Source organism: Mchenga conophoros, linkage group LG8 (genome assembly GCF_057382185.1).
Source record: "Mchenga conophoros isolate Kocher_MC1m ecotype Shallow Benthic linkage group LG8, M_conophoros_male_GT1.1, whole genome shotgun sequence".
NCBI lineage: Eukaryota > Metazoa > Chordata > Actinopteri > Cichliformes > Cichlidae > Mchenga > Mchenga conophoros.
Window position 1 is genome coordinate 9,495,868 of NC_140533.1, and position 25,371 is coordinate 9,521,238.

Here is a 25,371-nt window from a genome sequence, read left to right on the forward strand (position 1 = left end):
TTGCGTCAGGAGGATAGCAGTAAGAGTGGACGGCAAGATTTACAAGATGGATGGTACACCTGCTATGATGTCTGGTTTGATGATGGTGGTGCTGTCCAAAATACACGAGGCCAAGCTGGAGATGCTAAGAATGACCAGAATGGACAGAGTTCGAAATGAGTACATCAGAAGGACAGCTCAGGCTGAGTGCAGCTAACAAAATCAGACAAAATCGAATCTAGTTGTTTTGTTCTTTCAGCTTACTTTCTACACTGATTTTTGTAGTAATTGCCAGGAAAAAGTCCTAGTTTTCTGTCTCTTTTCATATTTCCTCTTCCAAAGCCATATTTGCTGTGATCTATTATGCTGTCACTTGTACAAAAACCAGGCAGAAAAATAGATTCCTGAAAAGTAAACAGCAGCCTTGTTGCATCACTTGGACACTCTCCCTTTTTTCCATTAATCCCGTGGCCCCAGGCTCAAAACATGTGCTCACTTATCTATCCAAGGCAAACATAGTTCTTCAGTTTCTCACATAACATGGTGTAATCTTCCCAACTGAAATATCACTGAAGAAAAAAAACACACCATCTGAAAAACTGCACATCATCCCTTGAACTAAATGTGCATTGCTCTGCAGAGCTAAACATCATGTAATGTATACTTTATTGATCCCCGTGGGGAAATTCCTCTCTGCAGTTAACCCATTCACTCAGTGAAGCAGTGGGCAGCCACCAATCAAGCGCCCGGGAGCAGTGTGTAGGGACGGTACCTTGCTCAGGGGTACCTCGGGGTAGCCGTTCACTGGATTCGAACCCCCGACCTTCCGATCATGGAGCCACCACTCTACCTACTGAACACCATCTGCACATCAAGTAAAGTCTTCTTTCTCCCTTAATCTGTAAATCTTGCATTTTATACAAAAATAAACCAAATATACTGTTAAAATAATGAAATAACTTTTGTAGTGATGAAAAAACATTTTATCTTATGTCATGCTATCCAAGGGGCGATCGTGGCTCAAGAGTTGGGAGTTCGCCTTGTAATCGGAAGGTTGCCGGTTCGAGCCCCAGCTTGGACAGTCTCGGTCGTTGTGTCCTTGGGCAAGACACTTCACCCCATGTTTGCCTACTGGTGGTGGTCAGAGGGCCTGGTGGCGCCAGTGTCCGGCAGCCTCGCCTCTGTCAGTGCGCCCCAGGGTGGCTGTGGCTACAATGTAGCTTGCTATCACCAGTGTGTGAATGGGTGGATGACTGGATATGTAAAGCGCTTTGGGGTCCTTAGGGACTAGAAAAGCGCTATATAAATACAGGCCATTTACCATTTTACCATGCTTTAAAAAATGAGCACAACACTCTCCGTCATATATTTCAGTTTGTTTTTTATTGTATCTGATAAAACCCAGAAATGTTCACATGGCACGAAGTTCACTACATAGTGGAAAAACGATGCATGTTGTATCCACAGTAAGAACATCACATGTGATAGTTTCTTCATCAGAGTAACAAATTGATTATTATACAGAGCTCCTAATTATAATTTTGCAAAGTTTTGTTGATGTTTTTTCCAGACGTCTTTGACAAACACTAACTTCACAAAGAACTGCATAGGCTTTTGAGAGCCATTCATTCTCAACCACCTCAGCACAGTAATATTTGACAGAAATGAAAACTACAGAAAACTTTCCTCTACTTTAAGAACAGACTAAAAAGGCTTAGTTATGAGCAACAGATTATACTTTATTTTTTACATAAAACCTACGTTGTTCACTTCTTAAACAAGTCTAGACTCTTGAGATTATTTGGCTGCCAAAACAAAGAGGTGATTGTGTCCCCCATGACTTTGTTCAGGACTTGGTTTCTTTAACTGCGAGGTGCTTGTTGAATATGCCTTTGGCGGTGTCGAGGGCAGCATCAGCTGGGACGGGAATGTGAGGTGCAATGCCGGCTCCCTCCCAGGCTGGCCCTGCAGAATTGTCGGAGTGAACAGTGGGGATGCTGAGGAAGATATCGGTCTCGCCGACCTGGAAGGTCTTGGGTGGGTGGGACGCCCCAGCTGTAGTTTCGCCAATGATCATGGCGCGGCCCAGCTTCTTCATGATGTAAACAAACTCTTCTGCAGCACCAGCAGTAGCTCCACTGGTCAGGATGATTACGCTTTTCTTGGAGCCATACCGTACACCTGAATAGGAGAAAGGTAGATAGAGATATGGCTGAAAGTCAAGTAAACAAGGGAAGTAAGTTATTTCTGAATAATGGAAAGGATTAAGTTTGAGCATGATAACAAGCTGGTAGAAAAGGGATATGGATAACTGTATGCCAGAGAGGCTGGATTATATCGTGGGGTTCCAGGTGAGGGTACAGATGAGAAAATAGTTTGATATATTCTAACCACAGCTGCCCTGCAGATAACTTTGAAAGACTGGTATTAAATTCAGAAAGCATTACAACCTCCAGCACAGGGCCAGCTGGTCTGTTCGTATTAAAAAGCAAAGGTGCCTTTTTGTCTGTTCATAAATCTGCGTATCACTGTTTCATCAGACTTGCAAATATAAATATATATATAAATAAATGAATATATAAATAATATATATATATGAAGCAATGGGAACAATTTGGAGACAAGTTTCTGGATACCAGATGAACGTCTCGTTTCAGCTCTGGTTTTGAATCTTTACCAGATTCTTATTGAAACATCTGTCTTCTACTGAAATCTATTGCACATATTCAAAAAAATACACAGACTGGATTTTTTTTTAACTACCGGTGAGTTCCTGCAGAGTTTGGAGCTCTGTGATGGTTCCAGATGATCTGTCGTAAAGCTTGTCCAACACAATCTGCTTGTCCGCATCAAAAAAGTAGGAACAGAAGCCTGCGATAGCTGTTGTTGGCCCCCCAAGATTGTTCCTGCAAATTCATTCATGGAAAGGTTTGATTCTTAGTTAAATTTAATGGTCATTTGTGATTTCTTTTTATTGATGGATGTCAACCCACATTAGGCTATCTCTGGACATCAACCTGACGATTTGAGGAAAAAGCATTCTACATTCTTCAATAATGATCAAATGCACTTTATTAAGAGCTAGACTGTTGAGCTATAGCAGCTTTAATGACTGATGTAGACACAAGGAACGTTTTTAATAGAAACTTGGACTGTCATGTCGAGTAATATTACTCACCTGAGGTCAACGATCAAAGCATTAGTGTTGAGAACTTTGTTCCAGACATGTTCAACAATAACCTGGGCAATAGGCTTCACCTCCTCAAAGTCTCCAAACATGTCAAAACGCAGATAGCCGATGTTGTTTTCAAATACGTCAGTATGGAAGGAGACTTTGATCAGTTCAATGTACATTTCTGGGGTATAATCCTGTGGAAATCAACAGGCACCAACTTAACATGTATCATAATTGTGACCAATATTTTGCATTATATTTTAAATAGCTCACCAGTTCATTTGCTTAACAGGAACTTTTGTCCATCAAACTGAAACAAAATAACAACCTCAAGTCTGAGTGTCTTACCATAGGTGGTAGGGCTGGAGTGTTGCTGGTGGTCTTCAGGCTCTTGTCCCCAGAAAGGGTCTGCAGATCAGCAGACAACTTCGATTCCAAACTCTGCTTGGAGACAACCATATTGTACGTGCCACTTTCCAGCTGCTCTTTGAGCTTTGCTGCAACATCTGACCCAATATTTTCAAAGGCATAGTTGTCAGCGATCAGGGTTGCTGATCCCTCAATGATTGCTGGAACTTGGGCACGGAGGTTGATGATCTTGATAGCGGTAGCAAGGGCATCCTCAGCATTTACCTCCACATCTGGGGTGACACCTGTGACCTCCCAAGTGGAGCCAGTAACGGGGTTGATAGACTTAGCAGTTGGTACAGTGACATAGAAGTCAGAATCACCAGCTTTAAATTTATCAGTTTTCACCGAGCCTCCCGCTGTCTTCTCACCAACAATGGTGGCCCTTTTCAGATTCTGAAGACAGTAGGCAACATCTTCGGCAATGCCCTTGGTGTTTTTGCTGGTTAGGACAATGATGGCTTTAGTTGCACCATATCTCTGCCCAAGCAGATCCGGCATAGTAAAAAATGGAGTGGTGGTGTTCGAGGGACGGTCATAAATGCTGTCGATGTGAATCAGAGGCTCAGCTTCGGTGAAGTAAGACACAATGTAGGGGATCCCAGTGACTTCCCCACTGCCAGTGTAGCGCAAGTCAAAGATCAGGGCAGATGTAGGCAAGATTTTACTCCAGACAAGGTCTAGAAGCAAAGGACCAACCTTTTCAGCTGCCTCTTCTCCAAGGATGTGATCAATCCTCAGATAGCCAATGTTGCCCTCCAGGATATCAAGCTTCATGGAGTTCTGGATGACTGCGATGAGCTGCTCAGGGGGCAGGGGAGGCAACTTTGGGGGAACTGCAGGAGCGTAGTTTGGCTCATAGGAGACCTTCAGGCGTGGGTCACTGACTGTGTGCTGAACCCCACTGCTGAGGACATTCGCCAGAGTTTCGGCATCTGGCATGTTGAGAATACCCGTGTTGCTGCTGGCTGCTTCGATTGCCTCCTTCATCCCCACCAGCTTCTCTGGTGAGCAGTAATTGTTCAAGATGATTGTTGCTATGTCTACGATGACACTGGGGGAAAAGGAGGCATGGCTAAAGAAAACATTTCCCAAAATTAGCAGAGATGCAACCAGAACGAGAGTCTTTGCCATTTTTTGCCAGTTCAGCCTGACAAAAAAGCGAGCAGACACAAAACGCACGTTGTTGAACCAAACCTCTTTCCCCAAAGAGGTCTTCTGTCAAATGGCACTGTTTTGGCTGCAAGGTTTCTGGTTAGTACACTCATAAGAGGATTTATCCCACATTAAACCTCTAATCGCATTATCCTGAGTGCTTCTGCAAGGTAATAACAACCTAGCTAAGTAGATGTAGTAATACAAGGTGCTGCTAAAGATACTGGTGCTAGAGTTACGCAATGTATCCTGGAGTGAAAGGTTCCTGTGTCAAATAAGGTCAGTTTTATAATTGATAAAGGTCAAGAAAGGCATTAAGGGTAGTGAAGATATGACCTGGGGAAGTCACTACCTGCAAATACAATATACAAATGGGGGTCAACATTATATCTTAAATCTTACATAATATTTGAAGAAGGAAAACAATGGAAATGGAGAATAACTGTAAAAACATTAAAAACCCAGCAAATGCCGAATACACCATCAATAATGTTCCATCAATAACTGAGAAACACCTAAGTCTTTATTATTTTTAGAAATTATACACATTTAACAGCAAAGCATCACAAATGAAAACTAAAGAGGGAGATCTGGTTTAGGTTTGTTTGCTTGGTACTTGCTCCCTCTGCTGGACTGTTCTTTTGTTAAAGACCAAAACAAAAAAATAAAAATAAAAAATAGAGCATTATTACAGTAAACTAAGCAAAAGTACACTAAAACAAGTAGGCAAACTCAAACAAAAAACAAAAAGGGATTTCACGTGACAGGGTCGAAAGAATATCCACATTATTTTACATATAATTTAAAATGTGATAATTTTAAAGAGTAACACAGAGAAAACAAGTAAAGAAGAAAGAAAAAATACGAAAACCTTTCCTATATTATGAATAACTGGAAGTTGTTTTACTTACACAATATTCACACTTAAATGGGGCAAATGTATTGTAAAGGAATCATCAACTATCACATGCTTTTCACAGTTAAAATGTCCACAGCTTATACATTCCCTTCTGTAATAAGATCAAATACTAATTCATGCTACTTAGTTACTCAAAGTCTCTCTAAATGGAATAACAAGCAAGTGCTCTTGGAGCTTAAAATTTCATATTGAAGTGAAGTTGAGTTCCTGTAGAAAGGCCTTCGAAAAAAGTAAAAAGACTAGATTACGTGAAGCCTAATGCCAAAAAAATATAAAACAAACCAACAACTGATGACAGTTTGGTATAATAGAAGACCTTCTTTGTTAAACTACTAAAAAACACTGCCTTTAAATCAGGGTGTCAAACATACCATTTGGTCAACTCTGTCACACTGAATATCTTTGCAATATCAATTGTGAAAACAGCAGAGAATTAATTAAAGTTTCTAATTTTTAAATAAAATCTTCTTGTGATTAAGCAAGCTTAACTGAACAGGAGTGAAAATGTATGGAAAAAGTTTAATTTTATTATAGTTTTATTGTAGTGTACTGTAATATTATTTGAGGGCTGGATCTTTAAAAATCCAGTGATTTTCAATGCATGTAATAAAAGTGAGCTGAAGAAATGTTGAGAAACTGAGACAAATCTGTTCATCAGTTTTGTAAATGAACAGTGTGCTAAATGTGAAGCTTTCCAGCATATACTTGTTTCTTTACCCCTTTTTGATCTTTAGACTGTTCTGTTATATTGCAGTTGCTTGTTCTTGCAAGATCTGACCTCTGAATGATCTCTGATCCTTTTGTGCTGCATATAAGATCACTCCTATGCTATTTTACTTATTGACTGTTTTAAAGACCAACAGGTGCCTGCATCTGTGGGAACATAGGGAAAAGTGCTGGAAACACAGACAGTTCTTTTGAAAGTATCAAGGTCCCCATGAGTTTCAAGATTCTCTAAAACCACTGTCTTCATTGAGTTGACCCACAATTTTGGATCTAAAATCAATCTGAGGAAAGTACCCATTGACTAAAATGAGTTTGACACCCATGACTTAAAATAAAATTACTTTAGGTGCCAGTTTAGCTCAGTGAGCGAGCATGCCCATTCATTCAGTGGGTAGCTACCAATCTAGCAACCGAGGAGGAGTGTGTGGAGACCATTTGGTGGATTTGAACCTGCAACCTTGCGTGCATGGGGCAAACACTCTACCTATTGAGCCATCCCTGCACTTTGCTGTCAGAGCCAAAGAAATTAAATAAAAAACAAAACATCTAATTACAAGGCCACACATGCTACACATGGAACACAACAACACACACATTTACATTGAAGTGGTGCCTAAGCAGAAAAACTAATTAACTAGTCATTTTAGTCGCATTTTTATTGTTTACCTTGCACTCTCTTCAGCAACCTTGACTCTAGGATTTTCTGAGCTACAGATAGAGCCTCATTTGCCTGGACAGCAATATGGGGCTCAACCCCCGAAAAGCTCCACATTTTTCCAGTGATGGCACTAAAAACAGCTTGGTTAGGAATGGAGGCATACAGGACAGTGTCTCTGATCTGATAGGTTCTACTTGATAAAGACCCACCAGTTGTTGGCTCGCCAACAATTGTGGCCCGATTTAGGTCCTTCATTGTGCAAGTGAATACTTCGGCTGCTGACCCAGTCATATGACTGGTCAAGATGAATAGTTCCTTGGAGGATCCGTATCTTTGACCTCTCACCTGTGGAATTGTCATGACTTCTGTCATTGTGGTTGTTGTTCGGTCAAAAACAGAGTAAAGATGGTGTAGAGGTTCTGCATCAAAGAAATAACTACACAAAAGTGGAATCGCGGTTGAATAACCACCACTGTTGTACCTCATATCAATTATGAGGGCATCTGTATTTATTATCTTGCTCCAAACAGATTTTATGAGATGCTGCCCGATGGCTTTTACCACTTCTATGTCTGCCATCATATCAAACCTTAAATAGCCAATGTTACCTGGTAGAAGCTCAATTTTAAAAAGAGCATCAATTATATAGCCCACTTCCTCTGCTGTAGGAATCTTTGAGAGTTCATGAAGTGACTCAGGCTCAACCTCACAGTGGAAAACATGCAGTCGGTGATCACCTGAAGTCTCTTGGAGATCTGCTGTCAGCTGTGATGCCAAAGACTCAAAGTCAACCACCGAGCGGTATAATCCGTCAGCCCATTTACTTACCAGCACCTTGCTAACCTTTAGCGCGACTTCATGGATTGCGTAGTGATCTTCTAACAAATCTCCAGCTCCTTGTATGAGGGAATTTAGTCCTTTGTGAAATTCAGCAATCTCATGAACATGGTCCACTGCTTCTTCAGCAAGCACAATGGCATCAGGTACCACCCCACCTCCCAGCCAGAATTCTCCGTTGTTGTCGATAAAGTTTATGAAAGGAACAGTGATGGCAATATTGGTCCCCTCTATTTTAAAGGTCTTTGAGTGCATCAGGGTACCAGATGTTATTTCCCCAATGACTGTGCCACGATGTAATGACTGTATCAGATAAGCAAACTCTTCGCCAACACTTGCTGTGTAATAACTGGTTAACACGTAAATCTCCCGCTTTGAGCCATACGCTGGTCCTGTAATTTTAGGCAAAGTGTTGTGTTCTGTTGTACTATTCTGAGTTCGGTCATATATTGTAAAAAAGTGTTGCTTCTGTGATGTGTCCTGTAGATAAGACAAAATAATGGCTAGAGAGGTAGAGGATCCACCGGTGTTATAGCGCAAATCAATAATCAAGTTAGCAGTATCTTTGAGGGGTACCCATACCTTTTTAGCCATGACCTCTTCTAATTCAGCAGATGACTTGACAAACCTGTCAAAGCGGACATAACCAGTGTTGCCTGGGAGAATTTCCACTTTGAGCAATGTATCAATGTATTCCGTTAATAGTCCAGGTTCGTCTGGAACTTTCTCATGTTCATGGCCTTCCTCTACATTGGCTGCATATTCTGGCATGTATTTGATTGTCAGTCTGGGATCTTCAGACACAGTCTGGAGCACTTGGTTGAGTCTGATTGCTAGACCCTCTTCAGATATGACAGACACGAAGTCTGTAGATTCCAAGAATTGAAGAAGAGCTGGAACTCTTTCAGTAAACGTGTAGAACCGGTCGATTTTGTCAGAGATTCTTTGGACAACTTTTGGAATAGAATTCCTTATAGCCAGAAGTGATTTGGCTTTTGCAACAGCGTCCTTGGCAATGATGTGGACATTTGGAGAAACACCAGTGACCTCCCAGCTCTGACCTGTAATTGGACTGACAGATCTTGCCACAGGAACTGTTATGTAGAACTTCGACTGAGCAATCCTTATTTTTTGGACTTTCACCGACCCACCAGCAGACTTTTCTCCAACTGTGGTGGCCCTCCTTAGGTTTTTTAGAGCATACGCCACTGCCTCAGCAGCCCCCGTTGTGGATCTACTGGTCAAAATAATGACATCTTTTTTCTTTCCATACCTTTTCCCCACTATAGATGGGATGGTCCATAGTTCCCTGGTTGAATTTGAAGGCCTGTCATATACAGTGTCAATATGAATAACGGATTCAGGGTCTGAGAAATAGGAGATAATAAAAGGAACTCCAGAGAGCTCTCCAGCTGTGCTGTACCTTAGGTCAAAGATTAGTGAGGATGTGTGAGCAATATTATCCCAGATATTTCCCATGAGCTGCGAGCCAAACTTTACTGCTGTTTCCTCCCCAATGATCCGATCTATCCGTAGATAGCCAACATTGTTTTCCAAGATATCCGCCTTGACAGAGCTTTTCACCAGCCGGATCAGCTGTTCTTTTGGAAGAGATGACAGAGTTGGTGGCATCACTGGGACAAAATTAGGCTCATAGGAAATGGTCAACCGAGGATCATTCAATGCTCCTTGTACTCCAGCTGTGAGCACAGTTGCCAGGGTCTTCCTATCTGAAATCTGCAGGATTTCTCCACTGTTGATAGCTTGTTGGATGGCCTCTTGCATCCCAACCAGGTTCTCAGGGAAGCAGTAGTTTTCCAAAAGAATCTTGGCCATTTCTAATACTAGAGCAGGCTGGAATGACGAGTTGCTGGATAGAGTAGATAGAAAAAACATCAACAGAAGTGGCACTGTCGTATGCGCCATCTCTAATATCTTCATCAACGCTGATAGAAAGAGAACCACCTCCGTCTTTGCTTTTTCTGGGTTGTGTTAGTTGATTTGTGTTCAGAGACTGTGGATTTCACTGGAAGGAATATGTCATTGTCAAAGGTTTTTCGGGCAGCAACATCAACATAAGAGGCTTTTGTCTACAATAAACCTTTAATCGCATTATATGTAGTGCTTCAGCCTGCAGACGATAGCAGACAGAATGAAAAATGATAAATGGGAGGTACAGTTTCTCACTGTTTTTGACACAAATGTAATAGAGGTTTGGGTTCTGGTACCTCTAGTTTTAACACTTGTAACTGAAAGACAGTTTACTGTTTATTATTTTTCTACTTATTTTTCTATTACAGTCTGCATCATTTACCAAATTCTCCCCGTGGAATACTCAGTACTAAAAAGGTGATAAATGAGGCTGCACTGATTTGTGCCAAAGCCCCAACTGAAACACTCCCACTCCTTTTTACCTCTTCCTTCCTTGCCTGTTACGAAAGCTGATGGTGGTGTATTTTGGTGCTGTTGGTAGCTTTAGTGGGTCATGTCTGGGTCATTTCACTGGTGACATGATTACACAGTTTACAGACAAAGCCTTCTTAAAACACATCCAGGATAAGAACTGGGTAACAAGTTCCTTAATTCAAAGTGTGTGTAACACCCACACTTTGAATTAAGGAACAAACAGTTGAGTGGAAAGTTTTTATGTCTATTGAATGCCTTATTTTCACAACAAGGACAAGTTTGGATATAATAGAAAATTGATAGCTGGTAACTTTCCATCGTTTACTCAGATTTAAACAGCAAGACATCATAAGACCAGCTCACAACTAATAGTGCCAGACATGAGCTTATTCCAAATACTAGACTTGCTAATCTTAACGTCTTAGCCTTTATTACGGCCTCATACCTTACATAACAAATTCCAGTCTCATCCAATTCCCAGGGTGCTTATTGAGAACTTCGAAACACTGAATACTTCCTGATGTTGTCACTTTGTGTCAAATAAAAGAACAGATTATATCATTTTCGCTGATAATAAAATACCTAAGGGTTAACATTGATTCAGAACTGATTCAGAAAGTAGACTGTAGAAATGAAGTGGCGTAAGAGTTAAGATGTTAGCTGTGATAGTCACGCAACAAAACGTATTAATGTCAGCAAGATTTAGAGCTGAGTTCCCAACACACATTCAGGAATGAACAAACACAAGAATCATCAGTGTCCATTTCATGTTGCCTTTCGTGGCTGTTCTAATCGCTGTTTTTAAATGATAATATTAAACAGTAGAAGCAGAGACTTAAAGGCTCTGTTGTCCCATGCTGTTGGTGATTGAAGGAACACACTGTTATGAAGCAAAAAACTAATGGAGCTTTTTCCTTGGTTCTCAGGAAACAGGAATTCTGACCCCGACACTGATGTTATTTTAAAACAAGATCAGTTTAGTGCTACAGGACATGGAAGTGTTTGCACAAACTTGTCCCCTCATTGATTTCAACATGGTGGGTCAAACTCAGATAAGACTATGTCACTGACATTTAATATTTACACAGCTGACAGTATAGATTACTGTATGATGAGTGTGTGTAAGGGGGATAACTAATTGTTTTTTCCACATAGTCATTAGTTTATACAGTCATTTTTCCACGATTACATTAAAATGTAGAACCTCACTTTCTCTTTCTCTTTGTTGTTTTCTATAATTTGTGGACTTTTGGAAAATAGCATTCATGGAGACGTTATACAGGCTTTTTTGTAACGCTATTACTCTGTGCAATAAAAAGTCAGCATTGCACAATGTGAATAACTGTGATATTTCTTATTTCATCACCTGCCTCTAATCATCTTATTAGTCTTCCACTGTATAGCAGCTGTTTCAGTACCTAATGAATAATTGTCTTTGTGGATCAGCCAGTCTCCCCAACTGTATCTTGTGTTTTGAGTCCAATTGATATCGGATTTTTAGGAGCAACGGTGATATTTAATGATTAAAAATCTGATATTTTGGCTGTTTTTTCCTTTCATATGCATGTAAAAGACAGATTTCCCTGATTTGTTATATGTATTTGTTTACAGTTGTTTTAGGAACATATTAATTAATTCATGCTCTGGACAGCTATGGTCAGGTCAGCTGGTTAATGTGCTTGTGGTTTTCCAGACTCACGGATGTTGCCAAAAGGGAAGTGGCAGAGTGCCCTCTAGTGGACAAACTGTGCCCTGTTGACACTCACAGCATTTCATTTATTGGCCATAAATATCAATAACAGGTGAGGAGGTGAGTAAGTCAAAAAGGAGACTTCTGGCTGAGAAGAGCCCAAGAATTTTTTATTAATTTCAGGGTTGGAATGCCTTAGAAACAAAATGATGACATCATGCTACATATAGGAGAGTAAAAATCTGCACACTGAGAGCAAATATTCTAATAATTATTATTTCTTTTAAATATACATTTTTCTGTAATTTCTTTCTCTCGGGGATCATAAGTACAGATACACACCTATCAATTTTTGACTTCTGCCCCTCTGTAGTAGCCCATGGTGGGCATGTTTATGCTGTCAATGAATGTAATGTTAATAATTTACAGACTAATACCAGATATATATCAATATAAATAATTTATACTTACAATATCAATATACAGATGTGTTATATCAGCAAATGAGCAGTGATTATATGTGAATTTATGTTTCACCAGCTTATTACAAACAATAATTATACCTATTTTACCTGTAATAGTAAACTCGTTTAACTTTGCTTTTTACATGCTTTTTATTATGTACTCCACACATACAGGGAAAACCTTTACTGTACACATAATGAGAATTAAATACAATAAATGCAAAATGTGTCCCTTTCCTTTGCTCTTCCACTATTCTGTTGGTCTGACAAACCGTCACGCATATCTTACAATGAACTCTCAAAAGCAGCAAGTCTGTCATGCTGTTAGCATTGGGGTATTAATTTAAGTGATTGCCAGTTTTTTTTTTCATCAATTATGCATAGTACCTTACTTCTGACAAAAAAATAGGTGCATAGTTTAGAGCAATTCTTTATTCCTTAGTATTCATTTATTTAGAATATTTGCTAGAAAAGTTCTTATCTTGAAGTTTAGCTTCTTCCTAGCTTCACCTAAAATTGAACCTAGGGATGGGAGATATTTTTAGCACAATCAACATCTTGTATGACATCTCTTTTCACGCTGTAGAGAATTCTAGTCCACAATGATAGATTAGAAATACCCCTTCTAGTCTAGAAGAGCTAATCACAGCTTTTTTCACAGTAAAAATAAAATAATATGGAGAACTTAAAGCTAAATACAGGTGGTGCGCGTTTATTATGAACTTTCACGAGGGAGGGTGGCGTTTAACTCCCACATGAAGCCATAGTTTGCTACTGAACTTTTTTCTACATATAAGTCATGTGCATATATCAGTTGAATCAACAGATCAATTAAAAAAAATCAGTAGAATTAATAGAAAAGACTTTAAAAAACAAAACAAAACAAAAAACTCTGGAATATTTTACAACCTTTTGGACCAATACAGGGCATGAAAGTTGCCATATGACCTGTTATCCTTGAACATTGAACTAAATGGAATAAAATTTAAATTTAGGATGATCATTACCTTTGCTAGGGTAAGGGCAAACTACCTGCAGCCACACTCTGCTACCTTCATCTCTTCATACAGATATCTTATAGTGATGCGCCCATTCTCCTGATACATGACTGTGATGGGGTCAAGTTGGATTGGGACGCAGCATGCCATGTTGGCCTTCTTGGGGTCCCTGATGTTCATCAGCGTCTGGATAAGGGCGTGTTTTGATGGAGATGACTCATCCGTCAGTGGATGGTAACACTGGCCGCGACATTCAAAGGCATCATATTCCCGAGGCGCCACGATCCAGCTGTCCCAGCCAATGTCTTTAAAGTTGACCTTGAGCGAGGTCCGCCGGCAGTATTCCCTCGGTGCTCGTCTTTTTGTTCTCTGTGGGTGCTGAGAATCAGGGATCTCGTTTGGTAGCTGATATCCTCTGTTCCAGTCAGCCCCTGAATGTAGGATGGTTTCTTCTTCATGAAGGATCATCTCTCTTAGTTCCTTCTTCATCTCCCTCCTCCTGTTACTGAGGTCATTTGAGAAGACAATCAAAGCCGCAGAGGTATTATCGCCGACGGACACGCTCATGTTTAAACAGCTGGCCCCTGCCGCCCCGCTTCTAGAATCCCCACAATCTTTCATATCCACCGCTACGTCAAAAACAGTTGGTGCAGGGCCTGACTTGATCCAGCTCTGAATAGCCGTGGTCACATCAAACGTTGTCCATGTGCTCTGAGAGCCTGCCACCTCTTTGCCCACCAGCAGTTGGGCCGAGGATGTGAAATTGTTCGTATCGACTTCGTAGACTTTAACCATGATCTTGAAACTGTGGGAGGTGACTCTTGGCCTGAAGTTTGGGAAGAAGAAAAGCTGCAGCTCAGCAGTTGTGATCTTTTCATGGCTGGGGATGCTGATGTTGAACTGCAGCCTGTACTTTGACTTTGTCCCATTCGTCATAGAGAGAGTAAAATCTGTCAAAGAGAAAAAACACCCTGATCACTGATACATCTGAAACAGCAGCAGGGATTGTCATGGTCGGCCACAGACTGTGTACCTATTACAGTCAGAAGTGAAATCCGAGTCTTATTTCATTTTCTGCCGAAATAGTACCCTAACATTGACAATATTATGTTATTTGATAGATTCGATATCTGTCTGTCGAGACCAAAAACAGTTCACGACCACTAGAGATCCAAAGACCACACAGGCAGTAACCATAATACAGAAACTGATGTGTAGTTCTCATTGGCTAATCAATCAAAGGAAATCATCTGGGGATACTTTCGTTGGTACTTTACATCCTGCATCTTCACCAGAATATATAAAATCATGTAATAGCAAAGGAAAAGCCACTGATGAGGGCTTAGAAGTAAATATTTCTCTATTTCTAAGAAGTTTCAGCTCATATATGCTAGGAAATGTTAATATTACCCCAGCTGAACATTTCAAGAAACAACAAAAAAAATAGCAATGTGGGTTTATCAGCTAGTTGTAGCTCTGAAGAGGGAAACCTGTATTACCTGTGTTAGCTGCAAAGATCTAAACCAGATATAACACAAATGTGCATTTCTCAAGGTGGCTTTTCCAGATATGGTTCTTGATTTGGAATACTGGAATAAACAAGACTCATTTTCATGATCCATGAATGTCCCTCTGCCATCAGCTACATGTAACTCAGAGTGTACTTTTGCTGTGTCCAGTTAAATCCAATTCAGATACCTTGCACAGTGAAGCTTCGTATGACATCAGACTGAGGGGCTGCCGAGGTGTCCGAGGCATACTTGTTGTACAGTTCCATCATGAACTGAGGGGGGATGATCTTGCTGTGCTCCTGAGGAACATCTGACAAGTTGAGCTGTCTCAGAAAACCCTCCTTCATGGTTCCCAGGAGGTTCTCCATCCTCGAATCTGTCTCTTCCTCTTCCAGAAGGTCCTCTGAGAGCTGAGAGTAGAGTTCCTCCATGTTCCTTCTGATGTCATTGTTGATAGGTTTACAGTGGCAGGAACCAATGGTAGCCACCAGACTTAAACACACCTGGAACAGGGAGCTTCTGGAGAGCTGCATTTTGAATGTGACTAAACTGGTGAGAACTTCACCGTCTCCCCTGCTCGAAAACAGACTTTGCTGTGGCAAATTTTGAAAATGGCAATTCTCAGTACACACATCAGACTCCTGGTGTCCGCTCCCATGCTCCCAGAGTAAACAGGGGGACTTGTGTCAACTAAAATAGTAGCTTGGCCATGCTTATCACTGCAGCCGATGCCTTCTTTAAAGCTTTGTTATCATTAGAGGGGTGTCTGCTAATGAAGACACTGTAAACAGTTGACAGGGATAATGAAGGGGGTGCTGGAAATTGCGAGGTTACTGAAAAACAGACATTTATAAAATTACTTTCCCCAACTCGGATGTGGCTTCATAACGAAACCAGCCAAAAGAAAAAGAAAAGAAAGAAAAAGTGATAAAATGTCAGCTTGAAGGCGTAACAGCCTTGCTTGTTAAAATCTGTAGCTAGATTAGCATTGTAGCTCTCGTGGTTTCAGTGCTGTGGTCAAAATGTCAAGAAATTTCTAATTAGACAGCAGGATCCAACCAATCCTATCAGTGTGCATATTTCACATTTCACATCTCTGGCATCAGTTTTCTAGCCCATTGCTCAAACACTACTTGTTTTTGCAAATGCAAAAGTTCTTTACAATGACCTAATAATCCCATTATTTACAACCATTATACTCATGTTAAACTTTTGCTAGTCCCACAGAGTCCACTGAGGATACACATTTTGGTGATTAAGTTATGTACAGGCAACACAATGGAGAGCATAACATCCTATTCACAGGGGGATGATGAAATTAACATAATATACACGAAAAGCCAAAGAATTTGGATTGATGTTTCTTTTTAAACATATAGATATTAATAATCACTGTATGTGTGATTGTGTTTGTTTCATTCAGATTGTCCCAACATTAAGGAGGTGATAGAGTATGTAGACATATATGCTACAATCATATTTATACTGATAAAATATTAATAATATAATCTGTGTTTGATTTCAAAATGTATTTATGTTGAGTTTCTTGTCTCAATGGAAACTCTTCCATAAAATGAAAGAAACTAACAATGAGATGTGACCCTATGTGAAGTTTTGGAGCAATTTAATAGCAGTAATGCATTACTGTAAAAGTACAGATAATACAAAAATAAAATAAGAGATTGCATATCAGGCAAGTTCTATATGTTGTGGACTAATCTTAAAAAAGTGTGTGACTGTATCTCTTGTTGTGCACTTCTTCTGTGCGAAGAAGAACCAGACGCAAAGCAGCATATGGAAGAATGTTGACGAACTGGTTGAGCCCAAACCACAAGCCAGTGAGTCTGGGGACGTTGGCTTACATCCGACCTATAGTGGAATTTCTTTCTTCTTCTTCTTCTCAATTATTCAGTCTCTTATTACTTGGTTCACACTGGGTTTCATAAAATGGTTTCGCTGTGGCCCTTTCATGGTCTAAAGAGGTCTGCTCTATGGAGTCCATCAGTGATGAAAGACGAGGAGCAAATGTACTGGCATGGGTACAGCAAACAGTGTAGGCACGCAGAAGGAAAACAAACACGATGAGAAAACTTTAATATGATCTAAACCTGATCAGTTGGATGAACTTGTGAAAAGAAAAGAGAAATAATAAAAATGTTTTAGGGTAGTGAGGACTTGATCATGTGTCATACCAGCAATATGTTTTGGCCCAAGCTTTGTTTTCAAGGCATTTGTCAGTATGCTGCATGTTTGTTCCAGATTCTTTTCTCATCAGGTAGCAAATCAGTCTCCAACCTGAATAAAAACATTTTTAGGCAATAAAAACAGTTAGATTAAAGACCTTAATAGTCTCCATGAGGTCTACGTTTGTTTCTGTTATGTGGTGATATTCTCTGTAGCTTCATACAAGCGACTCCTGCCCTGTGACAGCTACTCTGAATCTTCAAAACATACATTACATTAACAATTTGAAGTTTAAGTCGTCACTGGTGATGAGCCTAATCGTAACACTATGCTATCAAAAAGTGCTTTTTAAAAAAAAAATTATTCTCCCAATTATTGGCAATTAGGGGATAAAATAAAATAAAATGTATTTTTAAATACTTTTTTCTTGTCTCCAGACAGCAGGGTTGGGATTTGGAGCTGGGATTGTGGTTATCATCAATAGTGACTCACATATCACATCGATTTATATAAAGTACCAAACAAAAACAAAACTTTTTTTAATCAAATGTATTTACAGGTCATGTAGACTAGCATTCATAACTAAAAAGCACTAACCTGCCACTATTTAAAAAAACGCAAAAACCTGTAACCTGCCAGAGGGTCTGCAGATGGACATTAGCCAAGGCTATAATCTGGCATATTTACACATGTTAAAATGTTCATTAATATGTATTGTCCCTCTTTCTAAATAAATTAAATAAAATCAGTAAACCTACAGATCAGACCTAATGTCCCAATTTGCTGAATAAAACATCAGCAAAGTTGGAAATTAAAGGAAAAGTTCACAAAAGTGTCTGAGGTCAGCACAAATACCCTTTGGCACTGGTTCTTTAAGTGTCTGGAAATCTACTGGAGACATGGAAACCATGACCTCAAAATATATTTCCTCATTTGATGATGTTAGTAGTGTTGAGAGCATATTCATCCAAAGTCTGTAGTAGGTTTTAAACTGGACTGACATCTGCTGATTATTAAGGTATATGATTCAAGCATTATCATCCTCAGGAAATAAGTATTTATAAAATGAAGGTGAACAATTTTGCACTTCCTCTAAAGTGGAATTTAAATGTTTTCCCTCCATCTTTATATATGAAATTTAATGTTACATGACAAGAGGTACAGTGTGTATAAAGTACTGCATGTTATGGTTAGGTATACATACTTTAATACATAAAAACCTACGTTAACAAGTGTTTTTGACAGTATGTACAATTCAGTTTATTTTTACACCAAGCATACACCAAGTCTGTGGTCTATTAAAGCACACATCAGCACATCCCATTAATATTTGATTACAGTTTAGCAATATCTCCTTTAGTTACTGTGGAAATCTACTTTCATTACTGTACACATTAAAAACTGTACATGTCTTTATGGATAAATAATGTTTTAGTGTTTAAAGGAAGTGGTGAATAAACACAGGAAGTACAGAAAGTCATCCAAGTTTGACATCCTTTCAACTGAACAAAATGCACAGCAGGTGGCAGCAGTGCATTGGTTATGTGTGATTGGTGAACGGGCTTAACCCTGCTTTCAATGCATTAACAGTCACCATATGGCAAAATACACTCATTATATACAAGATATAAACAAATAGTTGCTGAGATATAGTTTGAAGAAGATATGACCTCTCATGCATGATAAAGGGCTAAACTCACTAAGTACCACTTAATGTTCGTGTGTAATGATTTCCATGACAAATGCTGAGTAACAGAGAATATGAATATGCTGCCATGTAGCATCTGTGTCCAAAGTTCTTCTTATCAGTTTGACCACAGTTCAGAACATTTGATTAGCCTTTTTTGAGCTCTTTTGAGGAGTCTGAGCAGATTCCCAAACCAAGTCCAGTTAAGTCTGAGTCCAAGGTGATGGTAAAACAACATCCTTCTAAAAACTGAAACAGAGAAAAAACTTGATAAACTGCTCCAAATAAATAAATAAAAAAGCTTTTTAAGGATCAGTGGGAACTTGATCTACTTGCAGGAACTTGTAGATTAAAAGTAATACAAACACGTGTTTCTTTAAGGGCACCCAAGCATTTTCAGAAAATAAACTTGGATGAAAGGCATCTATGAACACTGTTAGACAAGCAGAAAAATACTTAAGGCAATGTCCAATCCTGGCAGACACGAAACAAGGCCATGATCTCGGAAGAAAATTCTGTATGTATCAGTTATTCTCACTGTTTCTCTCTACAACTGTTCTTCCATCTGACACGAGCTTCCTGTTAGGCGCTGAAGCTACACTTTCTTTGTATTCATTGTCTCCTATCTTCATTGATCACAGTTTCCAGCGGCTCATGCAGTGGCCCTACCGGCAGGCGCATGTATCCACAGACATGTTTGGGTAAACCTTTAGCACCATGTTCCTGCTTGGATCCAGGTAAAGGACGCTGAGGGGGCTCATTTTGTCTGGAACACAACATGGCTCAGGCACACCAGGGACAATTCCCACAGCTCTGACAATGCTCTGGATAGTGGCGTGATTGGAAGGACGTGCCACCTGAGGAAGTAAGGAGTTGTAAAGGACTGATTATTAGTAAAATAACAAGAGAACTTTCCTAACCCTTAAAATAAAGTCATGTTTTTATAATAGTTTTAATAGTTTTTCTACTTGTGGATTTGGTAAAATAATGAAGTATTCTACTGACTGAATTAAAAAAAATCAGCTAATGGTTGGAGTGACAATAAGAAGGTTTTCATGTCTTACTTTAGGTATGGGGAATCCACAGGTCCCGGCGCAGTAGTAGGCATCAAAAGCCTTTGGTGCCAACACCCACTCGCTCCAGCCGATGTCTGCAAAGTCTACCCTGAGGTAGCGCCTGGAGCAAACCCTGGGCTCACTCCACTGTCTCCTCCTGGCCTTCTTCATCGTCCTCTCATCAAAGCTCAGCACTTGTGGCTTGCTCAGGCCCTCGCTGCTTACCAGGCCATGCTTTCTTCCCGTTTTGACCACAGTTTTTGCTTTTGCTGGGAAATATGTGCTCTGCCACAGTTCGTGGTTCTTCAGGTTATTGAAGTGCGCCTCCGGTATGTCGTTGGTTTGGATCTGTAGATGAAGCTCCCTCCGAATCCTCGAGGCTGACGTTGAGGCGGATGAGTCATCCCCTGCTGGAAAAGGCCCATACCTCTGTAGTGACATGGCCACGCTGTTTGGTTCATCTATAACTCGATCGTCGGCATACACCAAGATATACGGCAGGTTGGCTGGTGAGAGGCGTTCTTGGCCATGAGGGCTCCTCTGCTGTACCCGAGCCCCCCCAAATCCCATATCAAACTCCACCATGACCACAAGCTCTTTGACATCTCTGGCATGTTTCAGCACTACAGTTACGTCCTGCGTTTGCCAAGAGCTTTTCTTGAAAGGAGACAGAGTTACGTTTCCCAGAGGCGTCAGAAAAGCCGAGTTTAGGGACGACCCATAGAAGAGGAGCCGCGAATGAGCAGGATCGGGATGCTGGATGCCTCCAGACGGGTGGCGAGGCGTTCGGAAACGCCACGCCGGTCTCTGGTGGTGGCGGGGCCTCTTGTAGAGGAAGTGAAAAGAGGCGGAGAGGATGAGCTCGGCGTTTTGGATTGAGGACAGGTTGAACTGGAACATGTCTCTGCCCTGTGAGACTCCTGGGGAATATGAAAAGGAATCAGGAGACAAATGAAAAGCTTGGCAAGAAAAAGTTCTTCAGGTTACAAAATGTCTGAGAGAAAAACATTTTCATCCCGCGCACAGTGCTTTTTATGATCCGAATACAGGAAATACACACATAAACAGTGATGTGATGAGCTCAGCTATACAGATCTTTTGCTGAACAGATGCTACAGCCCTGAGGGAGCACCTCTCTCTGAAATGAACAATAAAGACGAGTGAAGTGATCGCACTGCTGCCTTGACCCTTTCCCCTTCTCTTCTTTGCAACTCCTTTATCATGTCACGCTGGCACGTTTGATTCAACTCAGTAACAATGTCAATATATCACTCGCAAAATGTTGCTCAACACATCTGATGGACATAAGCAGCAGCACCAGCAGCATGGAAAACATTAAGCACGGCACGGTTAAATGCCTGCCTCGTGCATGACCAAAAAACCTCACCCTCGAAAGCTACACTATTGAAGTTCAAATCTTGTCTCCTGCACTTCCACCGCAGCCTGAAAGACAAACATTGGGTCGGACCAGCAGGTCTATCATTGACATATGGAAATGCTTATAGCAGAAAGCTCCTCTGAGGCTTTATGCGGTGTGTGAGTGTGATAATGGGCTCTTGTCTGACACCTAGGCTGTTACAGCTACTGGGGAAACAACAGTGTTTGAGACATAAAGTTTTCTCAGTTCAGTAAATCACAGCATAGACAGAGGTGAAGACGTTTGGCACAAAGGGAATCGAGGTCTGCTGGGCGATTGACAAAACACCTGTGCTGAGGATGCTAAGGATAAAGAAATGAAAAGTTAAAATTTGAAAGATTAAAAGTAATTCAGATCTTTTAGTCTCTTATCTTATCTACTAAAGTTTAATTTGGACATTTTTTTCCTCCTGTATTTTTTTTAAGTTAATATTTGGTGAAACAAAAATGAAATTAACCGTACAGTGAGAGAACTGCACTTTTATAAAGATAAATACATACATGTTGGTATCCAGATCCACACATTATTAGTTTTGTTGCTTCTGTAATTTCCCCCCTTTTTTGCAAATCGACCAATTGCATTAATACGCTGACTTAGTGTTCGACTACAGTAATTATGATATCAGCAACAACAAACCTGCTTCAATTTGTGCTAAAACATTTTAACATGTTTACCAAATAATTAACGTCATCCAATAAAAATGTATAACTGAATATTTACTTTGTAGTTTTACACATGAAAATCTTGTTAAACAAAACCACGCGCGGCTCTGCTCTGACATATTTATCGGTGAATTTAAACAAATATAGGTGTTGTCACTCACTCGGAAGAGCTTTAAAACTTCTCACGGTGTTTCCTTCCTTCTGGCTCTGCGGCTCTTTACTGTATTTCTCGTACACTTTGAACATGTTGATGGTGACCATGTCCCGGTTCGCGCTTTCTTGCGCAAAGACGCGCTGCTCTGCAGAGACTTCGGCACCTTGACGCACGGCTCTTTCCAGACCTTCAGATTGAAAGTAACTCCAGCTGGACTCCAGGACCGCCAGTAAACACAGGGTGTAAAAAATCCGGTTCTCCATCGTAGCTGATGTGGAAGCAGATTCTATTAAAATTATCTTCAATCAATAAAATTTTTTATTTGTCTATTTTTAATAATTAATTAATTTTTAGTTGGTTTTTTTTTGTTGTAAAAATCTCTTTCTGGTCCTGCCAGTTTGCTGCCCACCCAGACTTCAAATCAATGCCCAGGTTATCCGTGTCAGATCCGAACTCCACGGTTCATGGTCTACAGCTGTTTCTACAATGGGAGGAAATCCGCGCAGACGCTGCTGCTGCAGGATGACAGATGGTGACGCCTCAGAGCGCGCAGCCAACGAGAGCCATGCAGCCCATTATGTGAAGTGCTCATGAGCACTGACAGGCTTCACAATCCAAAACTTCTTAAGACAGTGACCTCTGACAGAAAATGCATCAACACTAAGGACTACATGCTGAACACCATTCTGCGCTATCACTGAGAGTTTTATGAGGGCGTTTAAAAAATAATTATGATGGAGTATAATAATAATTTTGTTTTATCATGCTGCACTGGAAGACTACTTTGAAAATCCAACTAAAACTCATCCATCCATCAATTTTCTTTACCACTTAACCAAATCAGGAACCTATCCCACCTGTGACAGGGCAAAAGGTGATGCACACCCTGGACGAATTACCAGTATACTGCAGGTCTACACCTTTTGTGGTGTCACCATTAGGACTGGTTAAGCCTTTAAAATGTAAATAAAACATATACATGTTGTTACTGTGACATCAGACAGATTTCTCAAGTTCTGATGCTTTAACTTGAAAAAAACAACTGACATCATCAGCCTCAATCTGACTGACAAACCGAAGAAAGCAAAATACCCCCATCAAACAATAGTTTACAAAAATGATCATCATGCTGTATTAAGTGGGACTTAGAACTAGTGATCAAAACTATAAACTCATCAGGAAAATGTTTACTGTGGTCATAAATAAACCGAGAAGCAGGGATGTTTTGTCAGAGATTTAAATAAACCTGGACTTTTTCTGCAATTAGAGGTCTGGTGGTCATTAGCGAGAATGCAGCTTTAAGGCACTTCCTTCAGCTGTATTGCGCAGACCGTGAATACATGTCCATGTTTTCATCTGCACTCTACAGTCAAGCCAAACGCACACTGATCCTGGCTTACAAGTCATCCCAACATATTCATATATCGTCCATGTCACTCTTTAAACATTGCCCATTATTACAATTCAATAATGACCATGTAATTAACTTCTGTACTCTAACTATCTGCAAGCCATCACCCATTTTGCAAGCAGTTTATACTCAAACAAAGGAGAGGCAATAAAAGATGCTGCAACAACACCTTCTTCATTTCTCCTTCCCTTTGAAGTTTGCCTGAAGGAATTTCTTGGATGACTCCACCATTACAGCACAGAAAAGGTAAAAAGTCTTGAAAAGGGTCAAAACCCCAAGACCTCTTGGGATTTTTGCTTGCTTCAAACAACAACTGCTTGAGGCAGATGATCACCCCTCAAGACTGTGGATCTGCTGCAGATTTCTATCTGTCGAAAGGGAGAAGGTGCCAAGTGCTTTCACAAAGAGAGGTATTGGAGTTTTCCTGTTTAATACTGTAGGGACTCGACCTTACTATATAAAGTGCCCTAGAAGACTTGTGTTGGAGCTATCCTAGCAAAACTGCATTTTAAAACAACACTTGCACTGTTGCTAATATACTGCAGGTTGCTTGTTCAACCATGAAAAACACATATTTGAAACAACAATCTTGTAACACAGAATTAGATATTACTACTGTCTTAGTGTTTACCCACATAGCAAACAGGTCTGGCCCAGATCTGGTTTCAAGCCGGATCTGCTGGCTGACTTCTGGCATGATAAGACGTATGTCATCCAGATATGGGTCAGGCCTGGCATAAATGGCACTGTCTATGCAATGGCATGCCATGTCTGGCCCGATTGTGGTTTGGTGTATGTGGCCCAGGCCCATAGAAAACAGGTCTTCCCTGGATCCGGCATCAAGCTGGCACTTTCTGACGGACTGGTGTCATGGCAGGGTGTATGTCAACCAGATGTGGGCCAGGTCTGGCAATGATGGCGCTATTTATGTTCCTATTTTTCTATTTTAGTTAGAAGACCCAAATGCCATTTGCAATACTATACTGCTGTGGTAGCCAACGTTTCAAATGCAGGTTTGACAGGTTTGTGAGTGTACACTTCCAAAACCTAGTAACGGTTTGCTCATCTTTGCCAGTGGGTGGCTGTAGCTCAGGAGGTAGAGCAGGTCACCTATTGATCAGAAGGTTAGTGGTTCGATCCCTGGATCCTCCAGTCACATTTGTCAAGAGTGTGTATGTAGTTAGGAAGCACTCAGTTAAGAGAAAGTTTTTGGTTGGGAGAATGTGGCATGTTGTATAGAGCACTTTGAGTAATCCGGGAGAGTAGAAAAGTGCTATATAAGAATTAGTCCATTCACTGTCTGAACAGAGTTTTGTCATGTAACTTTTGCACTGTTTTGCATGTTTTGGCACATGTTGTTATTGCATGGCTTGATTAAGGTACACATTAGGCTGACATCTGGGGCCAGCACAGGGCCAGCAGTGTGTCTACAACTGGGCCGTGGCTGCACACCACTTACACATGGCCCACATACTGCAAAGAATGACGGCCCTTCTGTGGCCCAGATCAGGTTTGCCAGAGGTAATCCACACATGGGCCAGCACAGGACCACTAGCGTGTCTGCAACTGGCCTTGTGTCTGGCCCATGTGTGGGCCACCTCTGGCAAACCAGGTCTGGGCCACCAAAGGGCCTTCATTCTTTGCGGTATGTGGCCATGTGTAAGCACATTGTGTGGGCCAGATCCAGGCCATACCAATTTTGCTATGTGGGTATATGTTCGCTTCAGCTGCAGTCAGTTAGCCCTGGGTGATCAGAAAAATGTTATTTTTATACCTCTGGAAGCTTTATTACTAAAGCTAGATCTTCCAAGCTTAGAAAAGCTGAACCATGATGAGTGTTCAGACAGGAGCTTCACTGACTGATGGCCGAGTCTC

The 25,371-nt window shown here is 40.6% G+C and overlaps 4 protein-coding genes across 4 annotated transcripts; all 4 read right to left on the reverse strand.

Annotated features, from left to right (window-relative positions):
* Positions 1-1,343: 1,343 nt before the first annotated feature.
* On the reverse strand, positions 1,344-4,698 carry rbp3 (retinol binding protein 3). Its single transcript, XM_085283917.1, has 4 exons — positions 3,503-4,698; positions 3,158-3,348; positions 2,743-2,885; positions 1,344-2,160 (listed from the first exon to the last, which is right to left on the reverse strand). Exons 1-4 carry the CDS (start codon positions 4,694-4,696, stop codon positions 1,826-1,828), a joined length of 1,863 nt encoding a protein of 620 aa, XP_085140043.1. The 5' UTR covers positions 4,697-4,698; the 3' UTR covers positions 1,344-1,825.
* Positions 4,699-7,017: 2,319 nt separating this feature from the next.
* irbpl (interphotoreceptor retinoid-binding protein like) lies at positions 7,018-9,876 on the reverse strand. Its single transcript, XM_085283916.1, has one exon. The coding sequence runs from the start codon at positions 9,796-9,798 to the stop codon at positions 7,018-7,020; it is 2,781 nt and encodes a 926-aa protein (XP_085140042.1). The 5' UTR covers positions 9,799-9,876.
* Positions 9,877-12,115: 2,239 nt separating this feature from the next.
* On the reverse strand, positions 12,116-15,586 carry gdf2 (growth differentiation factor 2). The gene is made up of 2 exons (XM_085283918.1): positions 15,114-15,586; positions 12,116-14,365 (listed from the first exon to the last, which is right to left on the reverse strand). The coding sequence occupies exons 1-2, from the start codon at positions 15,457-15,459 to the stop codon at positions 13,446-13,448; spliced, it is 1,266 nt and encodes a 421-aa protein (XP_085140044.1). The 5' UTR covers positions 15,460-15,586; the 3' UTR covers positions 12,116-13,445.
* A 2,708-nt stretch (positions 15,587-18,294) lies between these two features.
* gdf10b (growth differentiation factor 10b) lies at positions 18,295-22,604 on the reverse strand. The gene is made up of 3 exons (XM_085283919.1): positions 22,093-22,604; positions 19,862-20,772; positions 18,295-19,654 (listed from the first exon to the last, which is right to left on the reverse strand). Exons 1-3 carry the CDS (start codon positions 22,346-22,348, stop codon positions 19,463-19,465), a joined length of 1,359 nt encoding a protein of 452 aa, XP_085140045.1. The 5' UTR covers positions 22,349-22,604; the 3' UTR covers positions 18,295-19,462.
* Positions 22,605-25,371: the final 2,767 nt, after the last annotated feature.

What these genes read in the sequence shown, in the direction of transcription:
- gdf2 (XM_085283918.1), bottom strand. Translation starts at nt 15,459, where the DNA reads ATGCAGCTCTCCAGAAGCTCCCTGTTCCAGGTGTGTTTAAGTCTGGTG. An exon ending in ACGAAGCTTCACTGTGCAAG is followed by an intron (nt 14,366 to 15,113) that starts GTATCTGAATTG and finishes TCTCTTTGACAG; the next exon opens with ATTTTACTCTCTCTATGACG.
- rbp3 (XM_085283917.1), bottom strand. Translation starts at nt 4,696, where the DNA reads ATGGCAAAGACTCTCGTTCTGGTTGCATCTCTGCTAATTTTGGGAAAT. An exon ending in CTCCAGCCCTACCACCTATG is followed by an intron (nt 3,349 to 3,502) that starts GTAAGACACTCA and finishes TGATTTCCACAG; the next exon opens with GATTATACCCCAGAAATGTA. An exon ending in GCTTTGATCGTTGACCTCAG is followed by an intron (nt 2,886 to 3,157) that starts GTGAGTAATATT and finishes ATGAATTTGCAG; the next exon opens with GAACAATCTTGGGGGGCCAA.
- gdf10b (XM_085283919.1), bottom strand. Translation starts at nt 22,348, where the DNA reads ATGGAGAACCGGATTTTTTACACCCTGTGTTTACTGGCGGTCCTGGAG. An exon ending in AAGTTTTAAAGCTCTTCCGA is followed by an intron (nt 20,773 to 22,092) that starts GTGAGTGACAAC and finishes CATATTCCCCAG; the next exon opens with GAGTCTCACAGGGCAGAGAC. An exon ending in GTGGATTCCCCATACCTAAA is followed by an intron (nt 19,655 to 19,861) that starts GTAAGACATGAA and finishes TTACTTCCTCAG; the next exon opens with GTGGCACGTCCTTCCAATCA.
- irbpl (XM_085283916.1), bottom strand. Translation starts at nt 9,798, where the DNA reads ATGAAGATATTAGAGATGGCGCATACGACAGTGCCACTTCTGTTGATG.